General features: G+C 60.5%; 2 protein-coding genes across 7 annotated transcripts in view; one reads left to right on the top strand and one right to left on the bottom strand.

The window, feature by feature from the left end:
- On the top strand, nucleotides 1-9,973 carry MAFF (MAF bZIP transcription factor F). Of its 3 annotated transcripts, none has more exons than XM_057316333.1 (3): nucleotides 1-78; nucleotides 7,560-7,625; nucleotides 8,256-9,973. In XM_057316333.1, exons 1-3 carry the CDS (start codon nucleotides 61-63, stop codon nucleotides 8,709-8,711), a joined length of 540 nt encoding a protein of 179 aa, XP_057172316.1. In that variant the 5' UTR covers nucleotides 1-60; the 3' UTR covers nucleotides 8,712-9,973. The 3 variants fall into 3 exon arrangements, with proteins under 3 accessions (XP_057172316.1, XP_048073779.1, XP_057172315.1); XM_048217822.2 differs by lacking the exon at nucleotides 1-78 and adding an exon at nucleotides 92-309; XM_057316332.1 differs by lacking the exon at nucleotides 1-78 and adding an exon at nucleotides 2,642-6,385.
- A 1,556-nt stretch (nucleotides 9,974-11,529) lies between these two features.
- Nucleotides 11,530-27,086, bottom strand: part of TMEM184B (transmembrane protein 184B) — a 47,092-nt gene continuing 31,535 nt past the window's right edge. For 2 of the 4 annotated variants that reach the window (XM_044392415.3, XM_044392418.3), the window contains exons 4-10: nucleotides 21,862-21,952; nucleotides 21,268-21,343; nucleotides 18,365-18,456; nucleotides 17,281-17,450; nucleotides 16,712-16,906; nucleotides 14,823-14,843; nucleotides 11,530-14,009 (exon numbers count right to left, since the gene is read on the bottom strand). In XM_044392415.3, the coding sequence (XP_044248350.1) occupies nucleotides 13,768-14,009; nucleotides 14,823-14,843; nucleotides 16,712-16,906; nucleotides 17,281-17,450; nucleotides 18,365-18,456; nucleotides 21,268-21,343; nucleotides 21,862-21,952 (887 nt within the window). In that variant the 3' untranslated portion in view covers nucleotides 11,530-13,767. The remainder of the gene's footprint in view (nucleotides 14,010-14,822; nucleotides 14,844-16,711; nucleotides 16,907-17,280; nucleotides 17,451-18,364; nucleotides 18,457-21,267; nucleotides 21,344-21,861; nucleotides 21,953-27,086) is intronic. The other 2 variants (XM_048217976.2, XM_048217975.2) reach the window with 1 other exon arrangement.

The following is a 27,086-nucleotide window of genomic DNA, read 5'->3' as shown; positions in this document are numbered from 1 at the left end:
AGGCCGCTCCGGGGCAGGAGGGACCGCAGGGCGGTGACGTCACCGCATGACTGGGTTTTTATGAATGAAAGGAATCCTGTGAGTGAGTAATTCCGGGAAGCTCGCCTTACAACTCCGCGCCGCCCCCCGCGCCGCCCGCCCCACAACAAAACTCGGCGCGGCGCGCTCGGGAGCCCGGCTCGCAGCGACGCGCGGTTGGGACCGGAGGGGAGAGGGACCAGGACGCGGGCCGGGACAGCAAGCCCGGACGGCAGCGGCAGCGGCAGCCGCGCGTGCCCGGGGCGCCAGGCGAAGCGGGCCGAGAGACGGGTGAGGGACGCGGGTTCGAGACGGGGACGGGCGCGCGAAACCCGAGGCGGCGGAGTCCCCGCGCCCGGGAACATGCCTGGGGCGGGGCGCCGGGGCCCGCTCCGTCTGCGCTCCGGTGTAACCCTCGCCCGGACGGCTGGCGGGGGGGTGGTGAGGGAGGGGGTGAACACGGGGGGTTGGGGGAGCGGGGGCCAGAGGTCTGGGGGGACCGAGACGGGGCCCGGGCAGGCTTGGCGGGGTGCGGTGGTGACGGGCCCCTTCTGGGGGCGCGCGCGGGGCGGCGGCCGAGCCGGGCAGGAAGGGGCAGCGCAGGCCGGCGAGCGTCAGCGTCCGCCCAGGCGGGGCCGGGGGCGGTGTGTGCACGTACGTGACTCGGTGAGAACAGTCCCTGGACCGGTGCCCGCTGGCCGTGCGTGCGCGGTTTGTTTACGTCCGAAGGCGGGCGTGCGTGTGTGCTCCCGGGCCAGTGTCGCTCGTATCTTGCCCGGTGCGTGCGTGAGAGAGAGAGAGAGAGTGTGTGTGTGTGTGCGTGGTGTCTGTGTCTGCCCGCGCGCTCCCAGGGCGGTGAAGACCCTGGGGCCTGTGTACCTCGGGGAGAGTGTGCTCCCAGGAATAAACGCGGAATAAGGAATCGATCGAGGGAAGTGGCCAGTTCCATGGTCACACGGGAATACGGGAATTCTCCCTCGGGCTGTCCCCTTCCAACCAGCCTGCCACCAGGCCCTTGCTGTCCCTGGAGTTTCCCAGGGACATGGCCATGTGACTGTGGTGTTTGTCCCCCGCCCAGAGCCAGCGCCTGCAGCCACAGGGTGGGGCAAAGTATCAAAGGCTCCACCCGGCTGGGCTGGGGGGTGAGATGGGAGGGCCACCCCTGGCCTCGGCACCCTAATGGGTCTGGCAACAAAGTGGGCTGGTGCCTGTCCTTGTCCCCAGGTTTTCCAGCTGCCTGGGGAAGGCAGAGCCTGGGGACTCTCCTTCATCCCCAGGGTCGCCCATCCCCTCCCTCTCAGGAGGAAGAAGGGCCAGAAAACCCACCACAAAGGTGGGAGGTGGGAAGGAATCCCTGGCCTCCTCTCTGTTGGCTGCTCTGGCTGGTCTGGGTTTCAGAGGTTGTACCTGCTGGGTCGGGGAGGGTGAGACCGGGAGGATGGGGTGGAGCTGGTTTCTGCTCTTCTGGTGGTTTCAGTTCACAGGTGGGATTAGTCAGACAGACCTATTGATGGTTGGACCTGAGGAGCTAGTTGAAGGCCTGGGCCAGCCCTAGGACCCAGAGTCCTCACTCTGGGAGAGGCATGGTCAGCAGGCAGTGGTACACGTGGTCTTGGTCCATGAGGGGTTAATATGTGAGGGGGGGGTCCTGACCTAGCCCTCTTTCCCCATCTTCCCTATGGGATGAGATGGGGGTTAGAGATTCCTTCTGCACCCCTTCCACCGACACAGCTTCCATTGGGGGGGGGTGATTGAGTTTACTGGGGTGAGAAACCAGATGATCTTTTAACCTTGAATCTTTGAGCCCTGGCGAGCTCTGCTTCCACAGCTGGGAACTTGTCTCCTGCAGCAGGAACTAAGCAGTATGTAGGGTGGCAGGATGGGTGTAGACTGGGAAAGTATGGCATCCTCCACACACAGCCTGTGGAAGAGAAAGAAGAGCCAACAGCCCCAGGCTGGAGCCAGGGATGTCCAGGAGTATAGGGTCTGAGTAAGGGAGGTGGCAGCCAGGGAGCACAGGAACCAGGGAGGCCCATCCTTCAAAGCTGGGCAGGAAACATCCCCCAGTAGGGCGGGGGGTCAGGGGACAAGGGGAAGTGGCTGGTTGGCTCACAGATGGAAAGCTAGCTCTGAGAGTTTCGACCTCCCACTGAATCCCCTCGGGCCTCCCCTAAGGTCTAGGACCCACTAGGCGCTCCCGTACCTCCCTCAGTCCTGACAGTCTGAGCCTGCATTGCCGCGGAGCCTGTCATGAGCCCGACGCTGGGTATGAGACAGTGAACAAACCAGACCCAGAGCCTGCCCTCTGTGAGTTCACTGACAAGGAGGGGGAGACAAAGTTGGAGAAAGAGCTACCGAACTAAATGCAAAACCACAGCTGAGGTGGGTAGCTGGAGGCAGAAGGCACTGCGATTTGAAAGTCTATAACAGGGCTCTGACTTAGCCAGGGCAATCAAGGGAGGCTTCCCCGAGGAGGTGACCAGTGAGCTGGGTGGTCAGATGGAGTGATGGTCATCTACAAAGCCCTTCGGGGCAGGGGTTGTGACTCATCTTTGGGTCTTTGGGACCCAGCAGCAAGTCTGGCACAGAGTAGGCGCTTCTCGGAGGTTTGCTGATGAAATGAATGAATGAGTAGGTACATGGCCTGGAAGAACTTCGCAACACTCGGAGAAACAGGCCTGGGAACTCCTGGGAGGCCGGAAGCCCGAGGGGGGCTACAGGATTCTTGAAGCTGTCTCCCAAAAGTGAGCAGATCCTTCAGGACCCAGGTGCCAGCCTCCCTTGCACACACACACAGACATACTCCCTATGGGAAAGGCACAAGGATGGTAGGGTTTACTGGCCATTCCTTCACTTGTTGTGAGCATAAGGATCCTGGGAGAGAGTGGAGAGCATCCGATGGAGACCTGGGGGTCCCACTGTGTGGGCCGGAGGGGAGGCTGGCATGGCAGGGTTTTGAAATGGGCTGAGCCTGGGCCGGTTTGTAGGTTGGTGTCAGCTGTCAGCAGTGCTCCCTCGGACAGCTCTGCAGGGAGGACAGACGGCAGGGCCGGCAGTGGAGGCAAGCAAGACTAGAGGCCAGTGACGAGGCGGCTGTGGTCATAGTTCAGCTGAAAGGGGAAGTGGGTCCTGGTTGTGCAGGTGGAGCAGAGGGATGGTCAAGGCTGACAGTCTCAGAGTTTGTGTTCTCTTGCCCCTGCCTCCAGGAAGCCTTCAGGGATTGCCTTTCCCTTCCTCCAGGGCCTCCACTCTGTTGGTGGTCTTGGAGCTCCATTCTGGACCAGAGTCTGACACTCAAAACTCCAAAATAATCAGGGCTGGAAGGTACTATAGGCTCGGTGGAGGTTTGGCATGGTGGGAAACTGAGGCCCGGAGAGGGGAGTGACGGATCTGAAGTGGTGCAGCGAGTGTGAGTGGGTGGCAGAACCAGAGCTAGAATGCAAGGCCCCTGCTACCCCGCGGTGCTGGGTTCTCCCAGCTTTGCTCCCCTTCCAGCAGGGAGGAGGCTGCACCAGTGCTGGCTGCCAAGGCCCAGGAAAACACATTTTTTCCCTCTGTCCTCACAGAGGAAGCAGAATGGCTCAGCAGCCAGAGAGGAGCCCATGCCAGTGGGTGGGCCGTCTACAGGATGTCTCTGGAGTGGACTAGGGGCCAGGGAGGGGAGTGCAGGAGGGCTGGTGGCCGCTGACTGGCCTTGGCCGCTGTCAATCCCCGAGAGTAAGTTCATTCCCTGTGCCTCCAAAAGAACGTTGGGAGCCTGCAGACCTTGGAGGTTGACTCTGCTGGCTTAAAGGGAAGAAGAAAAAAAATTGGGGTGGGGGGGATGTGGCTGGCACTGAAGAAAGGGCCTTGAATTGGGGGTCAGGACCATTTATTTACCTGCTGTGAGACCTCAGGCAAGAGATGCCCCTTCCTCTTGGGCTAAGTGAGGAGGCGGGGCCGGAGGCCCTCCAGGGGCCTGTCCTGTGTGACCCCAGCCGGCCAGGCAATGCTGAGTCCCAGCGAGGTCCCAGCGCGTGCTACTGGCCTGACCGCTCCTGGACGGACTGAGCCATGCTCGTAACCCCCAGATGCTCACTGGCCCCTACAGTTTGGACCACTGGGCAGGTGTTGTTCTGATCCTACAGTTGGAAAAGTGGAGACCCGGAGAGGTGGACCTTGCCCCAGGTCGCACAACCTGGCGAAGACAGGGCTAGGACTCCAACGCAGGCTTGCCTCAATCCATTGCTCCTTTCCTTGCTTCCCATACCCCCCGCTGGGGGCCAGGCATCATGAGGGTGGAACCCCTTCCGCCTTCCCATCTTCCTAGCATCCGTGTATAGTCCTTGCCAAGCAGAAGCAAGGAAGCAGGTGGAAAAGGGGGAAGGGTTTGGAGACAGGGCAGGAGGTTTTTCTCCTGGACAGCGTTCAGCGAGAACGCTGGGCTTGGCCCTCGGTTCAGACACTGACAAGTGGGGTCATGGTGTGACAGACCACCCACCCCCATCTCACCAGTGCCTGCCCCCTGCCGGGCCCAGTGCTGGTGGCCTCAGCGCCCAGAACTGCTTTCCTGCCGCAGAGCTTCGTGTCTGGGGGGGAGACAAGGCAACAGACCATTACAAGATAGGAGAGAAGTGCTCAGGTGGGTGGCACCTAAGAAGTTCTGTGGGTCCCCAAGGGCTTCCTGGAGGAGGAGTTATCTGCACCAAGGGGTGAAGGATGAGTAGGGATCTGCCAGTTAAGCTCAGGGGAGAAGTGTCACAGCGTGTAGAGTTGCCCAGAAGCAATAAAGTGTGGGAGAGAGGAAGTGAAAGAAATTCTGTGGGGCAGAAGTGCCAGACGGAGGTGGGCAGTGATGGCAGGCAAGCCTGGGATGCCACACAGGTGGGCCTGGACTCTGTCCCAGGGATAGTAAGGAGCAGGGAAGGTTTTCCTCTGGGTGGTGACATGGCCAGAGTCACACGCTGGAAAGATCCTCAGGTTGCTGTGTGGAGGATGAGCTGAGGCCAGCAGGAGAGCATTCTAGGCCCTCCCTAGATGTGTGTGTGGGAGGGGGAGGCAGCCCTTTAAGAGGACTGTTTTGAAGGGTAGGATTGGTGGGGTGTATGAACGTTTCCAGGTGGCGTCTGTGAAAGGCCAGGGTCCTGACTTGGGACTTTCTGGGCCTCAGCGACACCATAAGAAGCTTGCGTGCCTCTGAAGACCTTCCCAGCCCGAGGGCCGTGGTGGCTGCCTCTATGAGGGGATCTCTTCGCATACCACCTTCCCCCTCCTGTCTCCTTGCTTCCCTCTGGGGTGTCAGACCACCCCCCCACCGGCTGTATGGGTCCGGAGGAGCTGGGGGACTCCAGAGAAGCCGGGGGCTTTCTGCACCTCGGCCTGAATCACCCTGAGAATTCAACCACCATTCCTTGAGCACGTGTGCCGGGCTGTGGGCACTGGAGGCGCAGCAGGGGACAGGCTGACTCTCACTGCCGTGGAGCTGGCCCTCAAATGGGGAGGCAGACTCCGAGCAAATATGTACCACGGACGAATAAGAATACATACGGTGGAAAGTACCGTGGAGAAACATGAGGTAGGGAAGGGAGGTGAAGAGAGAGGGAGAGAAAGAGAGAGAGAGAGAGAGAGAGAGAGAGAGAGTGTGTGTGTGTGTGTGTGTATACCAGGGACTGGGAATTCTAAACTGAGTGAGAACAGGAGATTTGAAAAGAGGCCTGAAGGTGAGGAAACTAGCTCTGTGGCCATCTAGGAGAAGAGAGAGCCAGGCCCAGGGAGCAGCCAGTGCAAAGGCCCTGGGGAGGAGCGTGCATGGTGTGTGCAAGGAACAGCAAGGAGGAGGGTGTGGCCGGAGCCGAGTGAGGGAAGGAGAACGAAGCAGGAGCTGCAGTCAGAGGCCTGCGCTGGGCCACACCATGCAGCAGCTTGTGGGCCATTGTGATGACTTTGGCTTTGGCTCCAAGTGAGATGGGAACCATGGGAGGGTTCTGAGAGGGAAGTAACATGAGTGACCTGACACACTCTGGGGCTCACCCCTGGGGAAACAGGCACAGAGCAGTTACCTGACCGGCCAGAGTCAGAGCTAGTGGGTGGAACCACCATCAGAAGGCCCCACCGGTGGCTGGCACCAAAGTCCGTGCACTTCGCATTTCTCCACAGCGTGTCCCAGGGACACCCGGGGGCCTGCGGGAATGTGTCAGAGGCCGAGCTGAGGCTGTGAGGTGGGCCCCACAGAAAGCTCGAGAAGCCGGGTTTTGGACCCCGTTTGCCCGTGCTGCTCTCAGCGTCCCGGGTGTTGCTAATGAGGTCAATCGCACGCTGGATCTCAGGCCACAGGGCATCTCCCCGCCTTCGCTCCTCACCACCAGTGCCTCCCTGTGGGGATTATCAGGTGAGGAGACACAGGCCAGCAATGAAGGGGGAGAAGGGTAGATCTGCTGGGGACAGGGAGGACTGCTGCTTTCAAGGGGGCTTTGGGAGACAGTCCCCTTCCTGGACCCGGACCATGGCCACTGGCCTCCAGAATGTACCCGCCATGTCTCCCCATTGCCAATGTCTGGCATAGAGTAGATGCTCAAAAAATTTTTGTCAAAGGGACATGGAGCTTTCAGGCCTGTGGGGGGGGACACTGAGGGCCCCAGGGCCCCTCGTAGGTTGAGGTATGGCTGCCCTGTCTGCCCAGGCCGTGCTGAGTGAGTGCTGATAGCAGCCGGCGGGGGAAGATTTCCCAAGACAGATTGGGGTGAGGAGGGCATGGGCTGGGGGAGAGGGGAAGGGACTGTTACGTTTTATTTTGATGGGGTGCTGGTTGGACTCTGAAAAATCATTGACTAGCATATATATATATATTTTAAGTAAGCTTTATGCTCAGCGCGGGGCTCACTCATGACCCCGAGATCAAGAGTTACACACTCTACCAGCTGAGCCAGCTGGGTGCCCCAAATGTGGTTTGTGTACTTTGCTGTATATAGATTATACTTTAGTGAAAAGTTAAATAATTTGAGTAGGCAGCTCTGGACCCCCTGTGGGAGAATGGTGGTGGTGGGGGGGTCTGTTCACTTGATGCCTGTTTATTGAGCACCTGCTACGTGCCAGGCACCGATTTAGGCACATGGATGTCATGGTAGAACAGGCAAGACCGCAGTCCTCCTGACTTTGCATTTTGGTGGAGGAGAAGTGGGACAGAGACAGATAACCAAGTAACCAAACAAAATAATTGCGGAAGAGGTGACTATGAGGGTTAGCGATAGGGTGATGTGATGATACAGGAGGTGTTTAGCCGGGATGGTAAGACCACTTCGAAGAGGTGACATTGGGCAGCGCTCTCAATGAAGAGTCACTGTGGAGAGATGAGAAGGAAGACAACAGTAAAGAGAGCGGCAAGTGCAAAGGCCCTGAGGCTGGAATGAACCATTCAAAGGGGCCACTGTGGCTGGACCACTGGGACAGAGAAAGGTGGTATGACAGGACTTCCATACCAGCAGAGGCCTTGAATGCCAAGGAGGTGAGTTTGGGTTGTATTCAAAGTAGAAAAGAAAGTGACCGTGGTCGCCTCTCTCTCCTAGGTCTCAGCCCAGAGGACACCTTCGGCAAACATGTCTGTGGATCCCTTATCCAGCAAAGCCCTGAAGGTGAGGAGGCAGCCCCTATTGTCCCTGTCCTCCTTGTCTAGGCTGACTGTCCCATCCCAGCTTCCCCTTCAGTTCCTGGAATCCTGAAGGGTGGCTCAGCAGGCTTCAGGTGTTCATGGGGCCCCCGGAAGGGCCCTGGGCTGGAAACTAAGAGGCCTGGGCTCTGGTCATAGGCTGTGTGCCCCCCCCCCCCCCGGAGGCAGGTCACTTCCCCCTCTGGGCAGCCTTCCCCATCAGAACAATGCTTCCTGGGCTAGAGGACTTAAAAGGTACTTTCTCGGCCAGGTTTCTCTGGCTGAGTCCAGGCTGGGGCACTGGGGTAGAATTAGAGCCAAGCCCCAGCATGGTGGTTCCTTTTGTGTTCAGATCCTGGTTTGGCCCAGTTTCCCCTTTCTGGATTCCTTGTCCCGTTCCCCCCCCCCCCCCCGCCCCCGCCCCGCCAACTTCAGGGCCTTGGAGCAAGTCCAACCTCCACGTCAGGGCCTATGGTGGTGAAGGGGGAGCACTGGGGGAGGGGGGGAGCCGTCTCCAGCACCTGCTGCGCCCAGCGCCAGGCCCAGGGCCAAGGCCCACAGGCAGGGCGCGACCCTGGGCCTTAGTTTTCACGTGCACCCAACCTGCTACCCCCAGATCAAGCGTGAGCTGAGCGAGAACACGCCGCACCTGTCGGACGAGGCGCTGATGGGGCTGTCGGTGCGTGAGCTGAATCGGCACCTGCGCGGGCTCTCCGCAGAGGAGGTGACGCGGCTCAAGCAGCGACGCCGCACGCTCAAGAACCGAGGCTACGCGGCCAGCTGCCGCGTGAAGCGCGTGTGCCAGAAGGAGGAGCTGCAGAAGCAGAAGTCCGAGCTGGAGCGCGAGGTGGACAAGCTGGCGCGCGAGAACGCAGCCATGCGCCTGGAGCTCGACGCGCTGCGCGGCAAGTGCGAGGCGCTGCAGGGCTTCGCGCGCTCCGTGGCCGCTCGCGGGCCCGCGGCTCTCGTGGCGCCCGCCAGCGTCATCACCATCGTCAAGTCGGCCCCGGGGCCCGGCCCCGGGCCCGGCCCCGCCTCCGCCCCCGGCCCCGCCCCCGCAGCCTGCTCCTAGTGCCCGCCCCGCCTATCCGGCCACGCCCCCGTTCCAAGCCACGCCCCTCCCGCCCCCGCCCCCCACCCTTACTTCCTTCCCAAAGTGCCTAAGCGTGGTCTCTGTCCCCAAGTGCCATTTCTCTGCAACCACCAGCCCCCGTGGCGAACACATGTTCCGTCCCGAGCCTACTGTCTTCCTCGTTGTGGCCCCTAATAGGTGGCCCTGGGGTGGGACAATTTTCGTGAGAATGGTAGGGTGGTGTTGGAGTCTGGGGTCTCTTTTGGCTGAAAGTCCAGCCTTCTTAGGCTCAGAGGATGGGATACAGAGCGGATTAGAGAAGGGCGGTCCGGGAGAAGAGGGCCACCCCTCATTCTGTAAAGCGTTTGCTCCTGTTGCGCCCTAGTCCTTCTGCACCCTCCCAGAATTCAGGACTAGGTTTGGCTCCTATATATATCTCCTGGGGCTGGCAAGCTGATGCTCCCACCTCTGCTTTAGGCCTGGGGGTGCCTGGCCTTCCAAAACTGACAGAATCATTAGACATCACCTAGGGTGAGCTGGAAAAGCCAGGTCTTCCCACTGCTGCCCCCAGGGGATCCAGCCAGGGTACCAACCAGGGTTGTCAGGGGGACTGTGGACACGGACCAGAAAGGATGATGGAAGGGCCTCCCTGGCCTGGGAGCCGCCTCTGTGAGTTAGAAGAAGAGAAGTAGAGGGCCCGAGAAGGTGATACAGATGGAAGAGATGGAGGGAGCTGGCCAGCCGCAGAGAAAGGGGACCAAGGAGGCGACCATCCACTGTGGCAGGTGGGAGGATGAGAAGACAGATCCTGAGGTCTTGCAGCCAGGGATGGGCGTCCGGAGAAGCCAAGGATCCCACCCCTCCCCCTGGAAGTGTCCTGGTGGCCACCGCCATTGACTGCCATTCTCCTGGGGAGCCCAGCCCCAACCCTCCCCCTCCGGTATACAGCTCTTTATTTATTGCACGAATCTAAGTTATTCTCACCAGCCAGAAACCTAGCACCCACTCCCTGGGAAAAGTGGTGCGTGGTCCTGGGCTGGACTTTATATTTTATATCTGCAAATAAATCACATTTTATCTTATATTTAGGGAAAGCCGGATGGCAACAACCAAAAAATGTTAAAAAAATTTTTTTTGCCCGGCCCCCAGAATTTATTTATTTTCTGACTTACAGTAAGCGAGTTATCCGCCTTCTGTATTTTGTAGACTTTCTGAATAAAGTCAGGTTCTCTTTTTCCACAGTGATGAAGTCTAAGTTCCTGGGCTATGGTTTTTGGGGGGGTGGGATGGTTCTGAATGCGGGGCGAAGCTGGAGTTCTTCTAATCCCAGGCAGAACCCTCTGTTGGAGAGGAGAGCTAGCCCTGATTTGCAAATGAAGAAACTGTGCCTTGGGCCCTCACTGGCTCTTGCTGGGGCGTTTGGAGGGTGGGGTGGTGCTAAAACCTCTGTTCTTCCTTCCGGTTGCCTGGAACCTCCCAGGGGAAGACAAAGCCCGGAGGACAATGAAATGTAGGGTTAAATCCCTGGCATCCCTTCAGTGAATAAACAGTCCCGCCCAGAGGAAAATTCCCGGATTTAAGAGTAATCTTTCCAGCACTTTCCCACCGAGGCCTGACTTTCTACAGCCAAGTAGAAAATATTTTCCCCATGTTCCTGAAGACACAGGGAGGCCGAGAGAGAAGTGGCTTCTTCAGTCCCAGCCTGCAGGCCTAAAAGGCAACTGTGTGTCTCATCTTGAGTTCCAAACTCGCTATAATTTCGGCCCAATCTGCCAGCCCTTCGGGGACACCCTGAAAAGTTGTGGAGAGTATAGCGGTCTGTGGGTCAGGGAAATCGGGGTTTGAATCCAGGTGTACCTTTTTCTAGCTGTGACTTCTGAGGACTTCTTGCAGCCTCAGTGTACGACGAAGGTACTGGAAGGCCGTAGGTGTGACAAGACCTGGGAACCCGAGGGGCTACAAGCTTTAACACGCAGCGCAGACATTCACAACCGCAGTGAGGAGGATTTGTCCAGAGAGGTGGCAGGGCTGGGCTGAGGGAAAAGGCCACGTCTGTGGCAGCTGTGGGCTTTGAAATTTGGGGAAGGGCCAAGCCACATGGGTTGGCTGGGTCCACTGGCCTTTCGCCCCCTCTCAGGTTGAGGCCCGTGATCCTGTTCCCTGATCCTGGGATGTTGAGCTCAGGCCTGCAAAAGGGCAGCAGGAAGCCACAAGTGGGGTTTGGTGGCTGGCTGGAAGTTCCCCCGCCCACGCCGCATTCCTGAGGGCTCCTGTCAGCAGGCCAGCCCCTCCTCCCCAAAGGCGGGTGGCCGGAAGGTGCCCTGTGTGACCAGGCACCTGGCCTGGCAGCCCACAGCCCGCGGGCCCCTAGGGGGAGGGACCTAGGGTCCCATGGTGGAGGGTGGGCCCAGGGAGGCAGGAAGAGAGCCTGCAAGGAGTAAGGAGCCCTGGAGATCTCTTCAAGCCCCCAGGAGACACCTGTAGGAATGGGGCTGCCAGTGTTTGGGGGTGGGGCCCCCTCTGGCTGGCTGACAGAAGAGGGAACTGCACACGCCAGCATGGGGGGGGGGGGGGGGCTTGTGACCAAAGCAGCCTCTGGGTCCCACCGGCTGGTGGAGAGGGAGACCATGCATCCAGTGGGAGCCCGGACCCCAACGTCAGTCTCTGGCAGTGTGCATTCCCCCATCACCGACACATCACACCCTAGGAGGAAGCCGGTTTCCTAGGAGACCCCTGCCCACAACCACGAAACCCACCCCCAAACACATACCCGGGAGGCAGGGGAGAGGAAGGAAAAAAACCTCACCCACAGGCAGAAGAGATTTCAATACAATCTATATTATCTCATATATATATTTCTCACTTTATTTGCTCACTTCTGTCACGCATTTAAAATGTCACAGAGACCAAAATAGAGCGGCTTTCTGGTGGAACTCATGGCAGTCACACACGAGATACAAAACTAGGGGACTCTGTCCTCTCATACATCATACAGTTCATTTTTCAAGTATTTTTTATGTACAAAGAGCTACTCTATCGGGGAGGAAATTAAAAAAAAAAAAGGTTACGCATCCTAGGAAGGAAGGGTGGAGTGGGTGGGCACACGTTGCTGGCCCCTTGACTCCCCGGGGGCCACTGGCTCCCTGCCCCCGAGTCCTCCCTCCGTGCCCCCCACAAACCGTGCTAGCCAGCAAGTGCCGGGGCAGGCCAAGGCCAGGGGGCAGAGAGTCGGCAGCACACTTTGGCCTGGAAGGAGAATCACAGATTGGTGAAAGCAAAAGGGGGGAGTGGGGACCGAGGAGCTCCTCAGACAGTCTGCTCCCACTGCCGCCTCCCTGGGCAGCCTGGTACCCAGCCGGCCAGGCCCACCAGACAGGGCCCAAGAGCCGGGCTCCGGGCCCCTGCGCTCAGGCCTCCGAGACCCTGGGGGGCTGGCTGGGTCACAAGGGCTGGCGGCAGCCTGGGAAGACGACAGGGGTGGAATCCCACACCGGGCCCCTGGCACACTTCATTCCAGGAATGAACGAAAAGGAAGAGACCCCACGGTGAAGTCTGGTGCCCCAGGGAGCGGCCCTCCTCACCCTACCACCTTCTCCAGGCTGGTACGGCCCAAACCAAGTGCCATCTGGGTTCCAAACGACAGAATGCTACGCCTGTAGGAACCTACGTTGTCACCGCCAAGAGGCTCCCCCCGCGACAGTGGTGGGTCTAAGCCCAGCCTGCCTGGGGGCTCCGGCCCAGGGAGGCCCCAGGTACACGCGTGTGGAGGTGAGCGAGGGGAGGGGACGGGCGATCCTGGCCACTCCTAAGGCCTGTCCAAGGGTGACTGGCCCAGCACAGCAGGATCCTCGGAGTGCCAGCAGCTGGAGAGGGAGCCCCCAGGGAGTGTCTGCGGCCAGACAGACGGAGGGCCTAGGAAGGGGGAGCTTTCATATGTGACTAAGGCACAGAAGAGATGGGCCGAGGGGCCAGCCGAGGCAGGACACCAGGCCCTGTGTAGATACGGCGCCAGGGAAAGGAGTCTGGGATCACTCCTCCTGCTTCCCAGCTCCCTGCTGCACGCCCCCTCCTTCCGTCCTCCCTCCCGTAGGGCTGTTCCTCCCAAAGCTGGTCGGAAATGTGGAGACTCAGACCCTTCCCCTGAAATGGTTAGGAGAAGCCCTAGGGAGAGCCCAGGACCCTGTGGAGGTTCTCATGGCTCAGCCTGGGAAGGAGGAGCTGGGAGATGCCAACCCTTTCAGCAGCCGGGAAGCAAGGGCTCTGCCCCAAATGCTCTCAAGAAGAAAGACCCCAAGTGATAGGGCAGTGTGGGCTGCTGGCTGCCCGCAGCAGGTCAGGAGGAAGGGGCATGACGCAGGCAAGAAGGGCAGCCACGGAGAGGGCACCCAGGGACCCAGGGACCCCTGCTTGGAGAGGCCTCGGCAACAGGGGCCCAGATGCACCTGAGCGCTCTTCCAACATGGGACACGGGCTCTCGGTGTCGCTCTGGTCCTTGCAGCACGCTAGGCAGGCCTGGGACAGGAGGGGCCGCAGGGAGCATCTGGGTTCCCTCCTGCCCCTCTTGCCCAGGGCGAGGCTAATCCAGCGTGGACGGGGGCACAAGGGAGGGCGCAGGCAGGAAAGAACCCAGGTCAGAGTATTGCACGGTGTTGGGGACAGGGCTGTAAGTCTCATGGGGGAGGGGGTGACCCGCGTGGGGGCTGAGAGGGCCGCGGCCGCTGGTCCACCGTGGCCACCGCTGGTCCCACCATGCCACCGCCACAGGACAAGCCACAGGGCCACAGGAGTCGCTCCCAGCGTCCTCCGTCCCTCGCCTGGCAGTGCAGGGGTGGCCACGTATAAATATTCCTGAAGGCTCGTGCTGAGCCTGGGCTGTCCCCTGGGCCGACAGCTTCTGGCTGTTCCTCTGGAAGCGATAGGTGAGTGTTTCTGGTCCAATAAATTAACAGGCAAGGTCAAAGCCGTGCCAGCCTGCCTCCCGGCCCGCGCGCGGGGCTGGAGGGGGGCACACACTGCCCTGGGCCCAGGTGCCAATCCTCCCCACCAGCAGCTGCACCTAGAACTCGTCATCAGAGCTAAGCAGGAGAGTCTTCTCATTGTCGCGGGCGCCACTGAGGCTGTGGGAGCGCGAGAGGCCGTGGGCGCCCCCACGCCACGCGGGGCCGGGCTCCAGGGTGGACTGCTGCGTGTACTGCTGGTAGGCGGGCGAGAAGTTGTGGATGGCGTCCTGCACGATGTCGTGGGGGTTCATGGTCTCCTTGAGGCTGCTGGAGATGCTCTTCATGGGGGCGCAGCGGCCTGCAGGGTGAGAGCCCAGAGGCAGGGGTGAGGGGCGGGGGTGGCAGGGAGCCCCTCGACCTGGGACGGACCCCCACCCCAAGGCTGTGTCACCCGACAAGAGAACGGGGTCCTGAGCACATGGAGGCACAGGCAAAGAGGGGGCTCCTCTGGCCGGGGTGCACAGCGGAGGCGAGCAGCCGCGGGGGGCTGGTAAGTCCAGCTGGTGGGAAGGGACCCAGGGTGGAGAGCAGCATGCCCCACAAAGCCAGGAGTGTCAGGGAGGGTCCCCCTCCCCAGGGGTCCCCCTTCACCTGAGTCTGCTGACCAACTCCGTCAGGACGGGCAGCCAGGGGCCGGCGCCCACAGTGGGGCTGACCCGTACATCCTCACCAGCTCCCCTCTGAGAGGGCGGGAGCCGCCAGCCCTGAGACGCCCCCTCCGAACTCCCCCTCTAAGGAGCTCTCCCCCCACGGGTTCATCGGGGGGAAGTGGCCCGGCCCCAAAACCGAGAGGTGAGAGATAAGCCCAGGTCTTCAAAATCAAACCGGCGTGCCCTTTCCACCTGCATGTTCTCCGCTATGGATTTCCCACTAACACGCACCGTGCCCCCAGAACCCAGCAAGGCATATTCCAGAACAGTGACAGACCAGGACGGAAGCAGGCAAACTCTATGGGGGGCAGCCCTTGGCAGGCAGGGGCTCTGAGCTCTGCTGCCTGGGGGTGCCTGAGGGGGAGACAGAACACAGAGAATGGGCTAGGAGAGAGGCATGCCGGTGACGGTGACCACGACTGACGTGCAGGACAGACGTGCAGACCGAGAGCAGAACCTACCGTAAGGGCCGTATGTTGGCACTGCCCGTGGCCAAACCCGGGGCAAAAGCAGGGCGGGGGGGGGGGAGGGGAGGGGGAGAGAAGCCAGAGAAATAGAGAAGACAAGAGACAGCTGAGTGACACCATCTGTCCACCACCGAGGCCTGCACACCGCACCGGACACCCTTCCCGCCCCGCCCCAGCTGCCCCCTCGGAGCCTGGCCCCCGGACGGGTAACTCCCCTCACAGGGCACATACTCTCATCCGGGGGGATGGGAGAGCCACCCGCAGACACCCAGAATGGTGATCACAGTTCCACCTCTACATCTAAGTCGGGACCCAGCACCCCCACTTCTCTTTGGGCTTGGCTGCAATTGCTAAGCCTGTGCCACGTGCTTTACAAACCTCACGCCACTTCGCAGATGAGAAAATCAAGGCTGGGGGGCCAGGGGGCATGGTTCCCCGTACAGACCCCACAGGAGAGGCAGCGGGGGACCCAAGCCGATTGCAGGGCTGAGGGATTAGTGTGCGGGCATCTGGCCGGGGCCCAGCACAGAGATGGGGTCCTGCCTTGCCCCGGTGGGGCTGGGCTGGGGTCTTTGCTAGAGCTGGGTTTCTGGCCACGCTGTACTTTGCTGGGCTGGTGGTCCAGGAGCCGCGGGTGGAACACAGCCCAGGTGTCCACTGGGCCTCTGCAGAGCCACCACATGTGACATCTTAAACCTCGAGGGTCCAGAAAGGGTTCTCTGCTATGACCCCACGCTCTAGGCACAAGGGTGACTTTCCTAAGGGCACAGGCTCGGTCAGGCGCAGGTCCAAGGGACACTGCCCTCAACACTGGGTGGGTGCTTGCCAGATCTGGGGGCCTAGCGGGAAGCGGGTGGGACAGCAGTGGGCAGCAGCGAGGTGGCCAGCACGGCGGCCGGCACAGCGCCCAGCACAGGGTACGTGTGCGATCACAAAGGGAAGAAGGGGTGCCGGCAGCCCTCAGCCAGCAGATGTGCCAGGAGAACACAGCTGGGCGCTCAGAGCTGAGCGGCCGGCAGGTCTCTTTCTGGCCAGGAAGAGAGCGCCTGATTAAGAAGGGGAGGGGGCTGAGGGGCCCTGCTGCAGCACCCCACTCCCCGGGGACCGTGGTGGGCCTAGGCACTAGGCCTGGGGCAGCCACATGGAGGGCAGCCAGCAGCAGCCCGACTCCTGGGGGGGGGGCAGTGTTAGAGCAGAGCTTCCCCTCCCCAGACCCTCCCGTGTCCTCACTGCACAAGCCATTTCAGGCATTCCCAGCCTCCTCTTCTGCCCCCCTTGACCACCCCCGGCCCGGGGCAGCTGGGAAACCCCTGCCGCGGCAGCCCAAGCCCAGACCATTTATTGTGGAATCTCGGCCGGGGGGGGGGGGGGCAGGCAGACATGGCACTTGGACGAGGTGTCCTAATGTACAACTGGGGTTGCCAACCTCTTCCAACACAGAGCAAAATGAGCAGGTGTAAAAACCAAGCTGTTAAAAACAATGACTATTTCTGAGTCTGTTATTTAGAAGTAAGCAGTTTTTTAAAAAGACGGGGAACTTTCGAGCGGAGGGAACTGTAGGACAGAATGGAAACCTGTGTCTGGTGTGAGGAGCCCCGGGGAGCCTGTTTATTCTGGGGTGTCTGTCCTGACCTTCCCGCGGGGCTCTCCAGACTCCGGGCCGGCTGCAAGAGGCAGGTGGGCTCAGCTGCCAGGACCCCCTGCAACCCTGTGTTGGGGGCGGAGGGCAGGCGAGCCTCGACCTGTGTGGCCCCTTTCCCACAAGCCAGCCCGAGACGCCTGAGCCGTCGGCGCCTGTCGGACACCGGGTGGCAGGGGGAGCCTGGGGCCGGGCCACCGAGGCCGTCTCCCGCTGGGGGTGGCGTCCGGCCGCTGGCCCCTACCTTGCGCATCCAGCCTCTTGTCTGCATAGACCTTGTAGGTGAAGGCGTGCCGCAGCGCCAGGGCCGCGAAGAACATCTCCACGCAGATGATGAAGTCCTGGTAGCCGGCGGCCACAGTGCCCTCGCCCACGGACACGCGGGCCGAGTGGATCTTCGGGATGGCCCCACACTTCTCCAGGATGGCCAGGAGCATGCCTGGAAGAGGAGGCGGGGGCACGGAGCCCTAGACCGGACCCCTTTCCTGTGGCCCTTCCTCATGCAGCGCCCCCCCCATGCCACACCCGCCGGCAAGGATGGCAGCGGGGGTCACGGGTGCTCCTGTAGGCCCGCGATGCCGACACCAAGCTGAGGCCTCTGGGAAATGCCGCTGCACTAGCTCCTTGCCGGCCACCGACGCTGGGGGTCCCCTGGGTCCCCCATCCATGAAGCAGCCCCACTGAAGGTCCCCCGGGGCTCCCGTGAAAGGCCCCCGAGGGCCTAGACTTCTCACCCAGGAGGTGCCCGGTAGACAGAGGCCAGGCTCTGGGCTGGGGTTGCCCAGGGACAGCGCGGGCCGGGAAGAAGCTCACCTTGCCAGAAGGAGAGAAAAATGACGGACTTGACCATGAAGAACTTGAGGACGGGGCTGTAGGGGCTAAGCAGGTCCCGGGTGGCAAAGTAGAAGAGGAAGAGGGCGTAGAGGGCCAGGCTGACGGAGAGGTTGTAGACGATGGCCACGTAGAGGTAGCCGCTGGTGACGCTGCGGGGACGGGGAGCGTTCTCTGGCTGGGACAGAGCCTTCCGAGACACCGGAGGCCTCCCTCCCGCCTCTGCCCTGCCAGTATGCCGAGCCCCGCGGCTCTGCAATGCTCCCCGAGCAGTGCTCCGCGAGCCACTGAAGAACGGGATCTAAGTGGCCAAGAAGCAGGGGTGGAGGGGGGCGTGCGAGGCTGTGCCAGCGGTGAAGGCCAGCCCTGCCGCCTCTGCTCTGGTGTCCAGGCACCTGGTGGGGACATAGACGTGGAAGCCACCCGCACCAGGGGTGGGGAGCTCAGCCCGATGGTCCGGCAACAGGTGTGAGAATGACACAGAGCTTGGCTCTGCTCTTTACTCTTGAGCCAAGTCATGTCCCCGTCTGAGCCTCCAGCTGCTCACCTGCCCTGGCGGGGCTGTCACGTGGGGTACAGGTGGTACACACAGTGTCTGCAAGCACGGGGCCTGGACACACGGTCACTTTCACTAACCCCCCAAAACAAAAGGAAATCGACACGGGAGAAGACTTCTACCCGGGGACTCAAGACAGGCCTCTCAGGGCTCTGACTTTCTAGCTCCCTGCCCTAGGGGTGGCCACTATCCCTTCTGGGCCCACCCCTGGGGCACCGGTCTGCAGGCTATCTGTGAGGGTGACGGGGCTGAGGGCGGGCTCCCATGCTGGAGGCGGGGCCAAGCAGGATGGCAGTCACTGCCAGGCTTGGGCCTTGAAACTCAGGGGTGCAAGGGGGGCGTGAGGAGGGCCGGGCCGTGCTGGGCCTCCCCTCAGGGGAAGGTCAGGGGCGTGGGGCCTGTCTGCAGCCACCCCCTTCTCGAAGGCAGGGCATCAGCCTCGGGGCAGGGCCACCCGCTCCCGCACCAACTCTCCTCCCCTCACGCCTGTCAGGGGGACCCGCTGCTTACTCAAAGTCACCATCCCGGTACTTGCCGAAGGCCTGGAGGACCACGGTGCTGACAGCCATGAGGGGCTTCACCACGCAGAACTGCAGGGTGGCCTGTTGGGGGAGAAGGTCAAGGGTCGAGGACGAGCTAAGAAACTGTGTGACAAGCACCCCCTCTGGCCAGCTGGGCCTGTGCTGGATGCTGAGGGGCCGGGTCGGGGGGTGTCCAATGTCCTGCCCCGAGGGGACTGCCGTCTGGAGGGAGAGGCAGAATCTGTAAGAGGGTGGCCGGGCAATGCAGCTATGCGAGCATATGGGGGGGGGGGAGGCAGGCCAGCCGACGGAGGGGCAGAGGAGCACAGGACAGGAGAGCCTTTGGAGGGCTTCTGAGATAAGGGGTCAGCAGGAACGTGACCCCAGAGAAGCAACAGGGACAAGCAGAGGGAACAGTCCCTACCAAGAGCAAGAAGCCAAGAGCAGACACGGGCAAGGGGGTAGACGCTGGTGATGGACGGCAGCAGGACGGGGCCAGGGCCCTGCTCGAAGCCTCCTCCCGTCCTCCTTGTCCACCCCCGGGTCTCACTGGGGCTGGAGGGGACCTCCAGGAGCACAAGAAAGGGGGCAGCCCAAAGCACAAGGTCTGGGATCCTGAATCTGAGTTTGAATCCTGGCCTCACCAGCTACCACCTGGGGCAAGGTCCAGTGAGCAGTCACGTGGCCTCTGAGCAGCCGCCTCACTGATAAACGGACGTAACCAGCCCCACATGACAGGGCTGAAGAACACGGCAGTGTCTTCTGGAAGCTCTCCCACCTCTGTGTGTTCCAACAAAGGCCTCCACTGGCCTGCTCAGCCACTGGAAGAATTCCTGAACCAGGTTCTCACAGCGGCCTCGAGGGGCTCCAGCAAAGTCAAGGACAACCCACGGTGCCCATAAAACCGGCAGAAACACCATTCCCTTGAAATGTACATCTAAGCCGTAAGGCCCCTTCTGTGGAGGGGCGAGCAGCTTTAAAAGGCTGAGCTGTGTGGCTCAAGTTGGGCAAGGGCTCTGGGGCAGAGAAAGTCACCTGCTGAACCCAAAGTTTCTGCCCCACTGGGGACCTGAGTGCAGTCTGTGGGGTGTCCCAAGGGGCCCCAGCTGCAAGGAAGCACGTGTGACGGGGGAAGAGGTGCGATGCTGCCCCCAACAAACCCCCAACATTTCCCAGCCCCGCCACCCACCTTGAGGGAGCAGGACCAGTATCCGGGGAAAGGGAGGAGCACAGTGGGCACCGAGAGCCTGCCAACAGGCTGCAGCCCCCCAACAAGTGCTGTTACAGGTGAGGAAGCTGAGGCACGGAGAAGCTGGCATGGCTGAAGGGGCAGTGGAGCTCACGTCCGCAGGCCCCACAGCCTTCAGCCAACCACAGCCCTGCACTGGGTCGGAAATCAGGCAGAGGTTCCCAAGCCAGGCTGGACAAGAGAACCACCCACGGAGCTGTCAACACGACCGGGCCCAGAGCTCCACGCCAGCCCTTCTTCGTCAGGCTGGGGGTTGAGGAGGGGGTTGGCTGACCAGAGAATGCCTACAGTGAACCAGCTCTCCAGGAGATTCGGATTCTGGGGGGCCCTGGCCCAGGCTTTCTCAGGAGGAAGCAGCAGAGTGCTCTCTCCCAAGAGAAAGGGGTGCAAAGGCTGCTGTTATCCTCTGTCCTCTTACTACCACTCCCTGCCCCTCCTAGAACACCAGAGGACATCGGAACCCACGGGGCCCGGGGATCATTTATAACCAGGCTTCGCAAGCTAGTGATCATGGGATCAAAACTTTGTACACAATATACTCATCGAAGAAGGCAGTGAGTCCCAGCTGGCCCAGGGCGGCTGCAAGGCTGGTCAACAAAAGCTCTGGAAGGCCCCACCCACCCTGATCCCAGGACACGTTTAACTCTTTGCCTCCAGGCCCAGTAGGGAGATTGTGAATGGAGGAATGCCCAAGGGAAGGCAGAGCCGGAAGCCGTGGCCTGTGGTGTAGACCAGTCCATCCAGGTGGTGTAGACCTGGTCGGTCCAGGTAGGTGCTTTGTGGGTGTGCCCACACTGCAGGCAGTGGCCCTGCACAGAAGGGAGTAGAAAGGGCAGCCCTCCGGTGGCCACAGTGATCAGCTGTGGTTTTCATTTCCCTTTGTGACTACTCTTGGTGACAAAGGTCGTGGCACCCCGGGACAGACTGAGCCGAGGTCGCCCACCAGCAGGGCGTGGCACCTCAGACTCTCTCTCCCGGGACAAGAGTGGGCTCCATGCCAGTCTGTGCTGACTGCTTCCCATCCATCACCCCACCTGGGCCTTAAACCGTCCCTTGAGATAAGTATCGTTCTGCCTGCTTTACAGAAGAAGAAACCAAGGCAGGCTCAGAGAGGTTACATAACGCAGCCAAGGTCACCCAGTCAAGAGGAAAAGCTGAAAATCAAACTCAGATGGTCAGACACTCGGGCCCATGCGCCTCACCACAACCCCACATGGCCTCCGCCCAGGCTACTTGAGACCACAGGGAAGGCAGCCGAGGAAACCGGAAGCTGGTGGACTGCCAGCTGGGAAATGGGGAACAGACCAGAGACTCGGTGGGCCGTCCTGGCAGGCAGCTTTCATGCAGAAGCCCTCCTGGCCTCTAGCTGCAGCTGATGAGGGGTTTCGAGCTGAGATTCTAGAATCCCCATACACACACACCGAGACCTGCCTGGTGCAAGTGAGCAGAATTGTGGGACCACTTCTGCCCGGGGCTGCCACAGACCCTTTCAGGACACCTGTTGCTGCCCCCTGGAGTGGGCGCTGGGGCTGGGGGTACTTCACGGGGTATGGGAACTCTGCAACTGGGGTCCTCTGGGCCCTATGCCCGCCTCTGCCACCGGACGAGCACCTCTTGACCAGGGCAGGTGCCGGGGCACACACCTGCTTGCAGAACCGCAGGAATCCAATGGAGTAAGTCTTTCCCCAGAGGCAGCATGTGCCGTACATACAGCTGGACCTGGAAGAGACAAGCGGAGAAGCGGCTGAATCCTGGCTGAATCCTGCCAGCCAGGATTCGGGAAAGGTGGGGCCGGGGGAGGCCGACCTCCCTCACATCCACACGAGCCCGGGTAGAGCGGACGGGGCTGGGAACAGGGCACAGATCCCAGGCAGCCTTAACCCGGGGGCTGAGCACATGGGGAGAGTTTGCATGTGCGGGGAGGGCTTGAGGGAGCAGGGCGGCCCCAGCCCGGGGCGGGGGGGCAACAAACCAACCCAAGGCCTGAACGGAAAGACTGCAAGAGGGAAAACCAGGCAGACAGGCAGGGGCGGGAAGAGGAAGAAGGAGCAAGAGCCGGCGAGGCCGTCCGCAGGGTCGCCGTGAATGGCGTCGCTCAGGAAGTGAGGAGGGGCACGCCAGGCCCGGGTCAGGGGCAGAGCCAGTCTCCGTGGCCGGCTGATACCAGGACGGCTCGAGGAACATCAGGCCCAGGAAACCGGGTATGTGGGAGGGCTCCGAGGACACTTCAGACTCACTCGATGGGCTTCCCTCTGATCTCCGACATGATGGAACTTTCTCCCCCGAGGTATTCATAGCACAGGCTCAGGAAATTATAGATGACCAGGGCTGCGGAAAACGTCCGGAGAAAACCACTCAAATCAACAGGATGGGTAAACAGATGGTGGAATTCTAAACAGCAACGGGAGCGAGAGCCCCACATTCGTGCGGCCTCAGGGACGCAAGGACCCGCACAGCGAATATTCCACTTGTCATCAGAACCAGGCAAAGCTAAGTCCTGCTGCGGAGCGTCCGCGTGCCTTCGCTGGTGGTCACACCATATACAGCAGCACAGGACATGATAAACTCCGGACCGCGTGGGGAGACGGGCACGGGCTCGCTGGGGGGCACACTCTGGGGGTCAACAGGGACCCGCTTTGTAACTGCTTACTCGTTTCAGGCACTTTTCTGTGTGCGTACGTGTGTGTGTGTGTGTGTGTGTGTGTTACGGATCAGAGTTTTACAACAAAACAAAACATTCTCTGGAGGGATCTCAGCAGAAATTTTCAGCAGGAATGAGACAGGAGAACCTTTGTCCACTCACCGAGAGTGGCAGGTGAGGCCACACGCCACTAGAGCCTCCCGGGGTGGGCACGACGGTGCACGAAAGACAGCACCAATGTGTGGGGAAGCTGGGCCAGCTCTCTCTGGGCGCGGCGCCGTGTCACCGCAGAGACCCAGCTCTGCGACAGCGATGGACGGCACCGAAGTGTACCGGCCATGCTATAAATACAGCAATCCGCTGTGAGCGGTCTCCTGGTCAGAGGACTTCTGCGGGGTCAGCAAGATGAAGGCTGCGGCCTACAGGTGCTAGGAGCACGGGGAACGTGCTGGGAGCAAGGGTGGGGAGAGTGGAGAGCAGGAGGAGTGCAGCAGAGGCCGCCAGAAGGAAAGGGCGCAGGAGGAAGGTCAGGCCGAGAGCATGGGAACTCAAGAGCGTCCAGCAAAAGAGTGAGGGTCCAAATGGGGTCCGGGGACAGGAAGTCCCCGGGAAAGCACCAGCAACCCTGCAGAGAGAAGGCTCCTTTTCATCTGACCCTGCCGTCCCCCTGCAGCACAGAGGCCTTCAAAGCTCCGGGTACGGCCCTGAGGTTGGCGTTCAAGACTTTTCCACAGTGACTTGGCCCCTGCCCACCCCTCATATGGCCTTCCCGGCAACTAGATGCCCCTCTTTCCCAGCAGGTTATGATGCCCTCCATGCTTTTCCCTTTGCTGATCCCACGGCCTGGGCGCCCTTCCCTCTGTGTTGTTGGTGCCCATGAAACCCGTGAGGCCCCCCCGAGAAGTCTCTGGCCCCTTCCATGGAGGCTGCTGTGTTCTCACCCCGGGAACTGCTGACCCGCAGACACTGCGTGGTGCTTCCTGCCCTGTCTCGCGGCTCGCGTGATCCCTGACTGGTCTCTCGGGACTGCGCCCCTGGAAGGCGGCCCACCTCTTCCCCAGAGCACGGCCACAGCACTTGGTACGTACCAGGCACACCACGAACGTGGGGCTACCTCGGACTGGAGCGCATACCACCTTGGCGACAGGGCTCCAGGCTAACGCTGGCCTTCAGCAGTTTGGAAAGGAGTATTTCCGAGGTGCTGTATACCTAACCTATTAAGGGCTCACATCTCCTGCTAGGGTGGGAGGCCCAGGTAGTGCCCTGTATCAACAAGACCCCCAGCACCTGCCACACTGTGCTGTGACTGTCCCCCTACACAGAGGAGAGGGTTTGCCACGGGTTAGCTGTGAGCCTCTCTGTGCCTCAGTTTCCTTGTCTGGTACATGCGGACAGCAGAGGTCCCTACCTTGCCAGGGGGGTTGAGGTTTGAGTGTGCAACGTACTCAGAAGAGTGGCTGGCCTTAATAGTGCTCACTGGTGGCCATCACTGTTTATCTGCTGGTCTTCCTCAGGGGCCAGCGTCCCTTGATGGGGCTGACGACCGTGGACGCTGCCTGCCTGGCACGGTAGCAGCTCAGGAAATGTGGGGACTGCGGCAATCTCCACCGAGCTCCAAAGCACTCTTCAGTGACAAGAACTCTGGGGCGTGGGGGGGGCATCAAGCCAAATCTGATGTCAGCCTGCTGATAACTTTTGTCCGAATCCACACGAGGCCACGTAGAATGGCTGTGCCCATTCCACTGGGTCCAGCTACACTGTGGCCCATGGTACTTTCCAAAGACGGCCACACCCCAGGGTGCTGACTTCCCTCTGCAGGGAGGTAAGGTCTCCCTCCCTCTCTTTGCATCCGGGGGGACTGGGGTGACTACAGCACAAGTGCTGTTCCACGACATCTGACGCCGGGCTTAGAGAAGGCCTCTTCCCTCTGGTTCTTTCCCTTGAGTGCCTGCCCTTGGACGCAGCCCCCCGTGCTTCAAGGAAGCCCAAGCCTACCCACGTGGAGAGACCACCCAGAGTGGCTCGTGCGGGAGGAATGGAGGCCGCAGCGGATGTCAGCAACCCCTGCCAGACACACGAGCGAACCAGACTTCAGACCCCACCCCTGGCCGAGGGTCCCCAGCGGAGGCCCAGAGAGCAGGGCACAGGGACAGACTATCCGCACTGTGCCCGTCCAAATTCCTGGACTGCACTACCCATGAACGGTTTACACCAGTCTGTTTGGGCTGATTGTTAATGCAACCAGAGTGAATGTATACATAAACGTGTGTGTGTGTGTATGTGTGTGTGTGTGTGCACTGGTGTGTATATATAATAATGTGTGTATGTATCTACATACATGTATACATGATATAAAACCACTCCTAGAGCTCCCAGGACGTGCCACGGGCTCTCACATCTCCCGTGCTAGCATGTTCTGGTGCCTCTGCTAACTCCCAGGGGCAGGCCCTGCTGAGAGGCCACCTCTCCCTCGCCAGTCCTCTGTCCCTTGCCAGCCTCACTCCACACACCATCATCCCGCTGTTCGTCCGTCCGATCCTTCGCGTACAGGGGGCAGCACCATGAAGCAGGAAAGCCACGGACCTGGAGCCACACGGCCAGGGTACGGCTGTCGGCCCCACCACTTCGGAGCCGTGTGACCTCAGGCAAGTGTCCTAAGCATGCTGTGCCGTGGCTTCCTCACCTATAAGCCAGGGATAACAGCAGCTCCTTCCCCGAGGAAAGGGGGGAAGCGGGACTCCTTCGCTAAGGCTGAGCTCACACTGAGGAATCCGCAGTGTGTTCCCCAGTGTTCTTTCCAGACTGTGAACTCCTTGCCGGAAGGGACTGAGGCCTACCGCCTGACGACCAGAGGGCCTGGCACTTGCACGCAATCAACACGGAAAGAATGAACATACAGACGTGGGCCTTAACTCGGGGTGAGGCTCGGAGAGGCGGGGCAGGCCTGCAGTCCGTTCCTGCCCACGGGGCCCACCCTTCTGCAGGCTGCACAGACGCACCTTCCCCAGGCAATGACACTCTGCTCTCCAAAGACAAAACTCTCAAGAGAAGCCATAGGGGCCGAGGTTCATCAGCCCCTTGTCCAGAACCGCCTCCCAAGCCAGGCCGTCTCGCAAGCCACTGCTGAGAGGAGCTCGGTGCCTGAGCTCACCTCCTTTCCTGAGTCAGGACAGACGTCAGGACCCCCCTGAGCTACGTGGCTGAGCAGTCAATACCGATCTAGCTCTGCAGTCAACCGGCCAGTGTCATCCCACTGGATGCATCCAGCTCTCTCGGGTCAAGATTCTTGACCTTATCCCATTGCTCCACCCCAGCCGTCCGTTTGCTGACGGCTTCCTTTAAAGAACCATTAGCCAGCCAATAGCGCGTTCTCAGACAAGGGAGAGAAGACAGACTCTCCTTGAGATGACTCAAGCAGCCCACATCAGCACCCATTGACCATCTGGACAAATCGATCCCCTCCTAGGAAATTACCAGGCAAAACACTACCTCCACCCAGCAAGGCTGTTTACAACAGACAACTCATCACACCCCGGAACGAGCACGAAGACACCCAGCCCTGGGCTTGAGAAGAACAAAAACGCCGGGGGTGGGGGGGGCAGCAGTGCAGGTGTAGTTCATGGCCAGCAGGCTTGGTGCCTGTCTGCCCCTCTGACCACAGCTCCAGGGAGCAGCCGGAGAGGCCCCAGAGACACAGACCGACTCTCTGCCTCCCTAAGTACTAACCACACCCTGTGCGGGGTCTCTGTGCTAGGCCCTGTGGACACACGAGTGACCGAGGGACCCACAGACCAGGCCTTCTAGTCTGGAGGGGAGCATCCAGTGGGAGGGAGGGGATGGTCCTTCTCTCTCTCCTGCCCTGGGCAATGGAACTTTCTGTTCCGTTCTAGATACCAAATCTTAAAGATTTATTTATTTATTTTAGAGGGGGAAGAAGAGGGGCAGAGGGAAAGAGAGAATCTCAAGCAGACTTCCCACTGAGCGCTGAGCCCAACATGGGGCTTGATCCCAGGACCCTGAGATCATGACCTGAGCCAAAGTCAAGAGTCAGATGCTTAGTCGACTGAGCCATCCAGGCTCCCCCTAGACACCAAATCTTTTTTTTTTTTTTTAAGATTTTATTTATTTATTTGACAGAGATAGAGACAGCCAGCGAGAGAGGGAACACAAGCAGGGGGAGTGGGAGAGGAAGAAGCAGGCTCATAGCGGAGGAGCCTGATGTGGGGCTCGATCCCATAACGCCGGGATCACGCCCTGAGCCGAAGGCAGACGCTTAACCGCTGTGCCACCCAGGTGCCCCTAGACACCAAATCTTACATGGACTAGAAACAAATGCACGAAATCAGGAGCAACGGGCCAAGATGGGAGATGAGATGAGCATCGTACCGGAGCCTTGAGGCCTGGAGAAAAGACGTGAGGGTCACTTTCTTCATAAAAGGGACACGACCTTGTCCAGAAGGTCACATAGGACCCACCTGGTCCCGGAGGCAGATCCTAGGCCTTCAGCCTAATATAAGAACCAATGGCCGTCTTCAGAGATGAAAGGCAGCGAGCTCTGTGCCAGGGGGAGCATGCCATCAGAGGCTGGGGGGCCTCTTAGCAGACATTATACAGGAATTCTGAGAGACTGAGTCTTTACAGGTCTCTTCCGACCCTGAGACTTGAGGTGTTTTCCTCACTGGCAGCGTCTCTCACCCACAGCTGCCCGGACAGGAGGCTATAGTCCTAGAGGCTGCTCCCCACCCAGCCCCCCACCTGTGCCCCCGGAACGGGCACCCACAACAGCACAGCCCCGAGGAGGCCCCAGGGCTTCAGAGAGGG

Source organism: Ursus arctos, unplaced genomic scaffold, assembly GCF_023065955.2.
Source record: "Ursus arctos isolate Adak ecotype North America unplaced genomic scaffold, UrsArc2.0 scaffold_21, whole genome shotgun sequence".
Classification (NCBI taxonomy): Eukaryota; Metazoa; Chordata; class Mammalia; order Carnivora; family Ursidae; genus Ursus; species Ursus arctos.
Note: the sequence above shows the minus strand (reverse complement) of the source record. Positions and strands in the feature narration are given on the sequence as shown.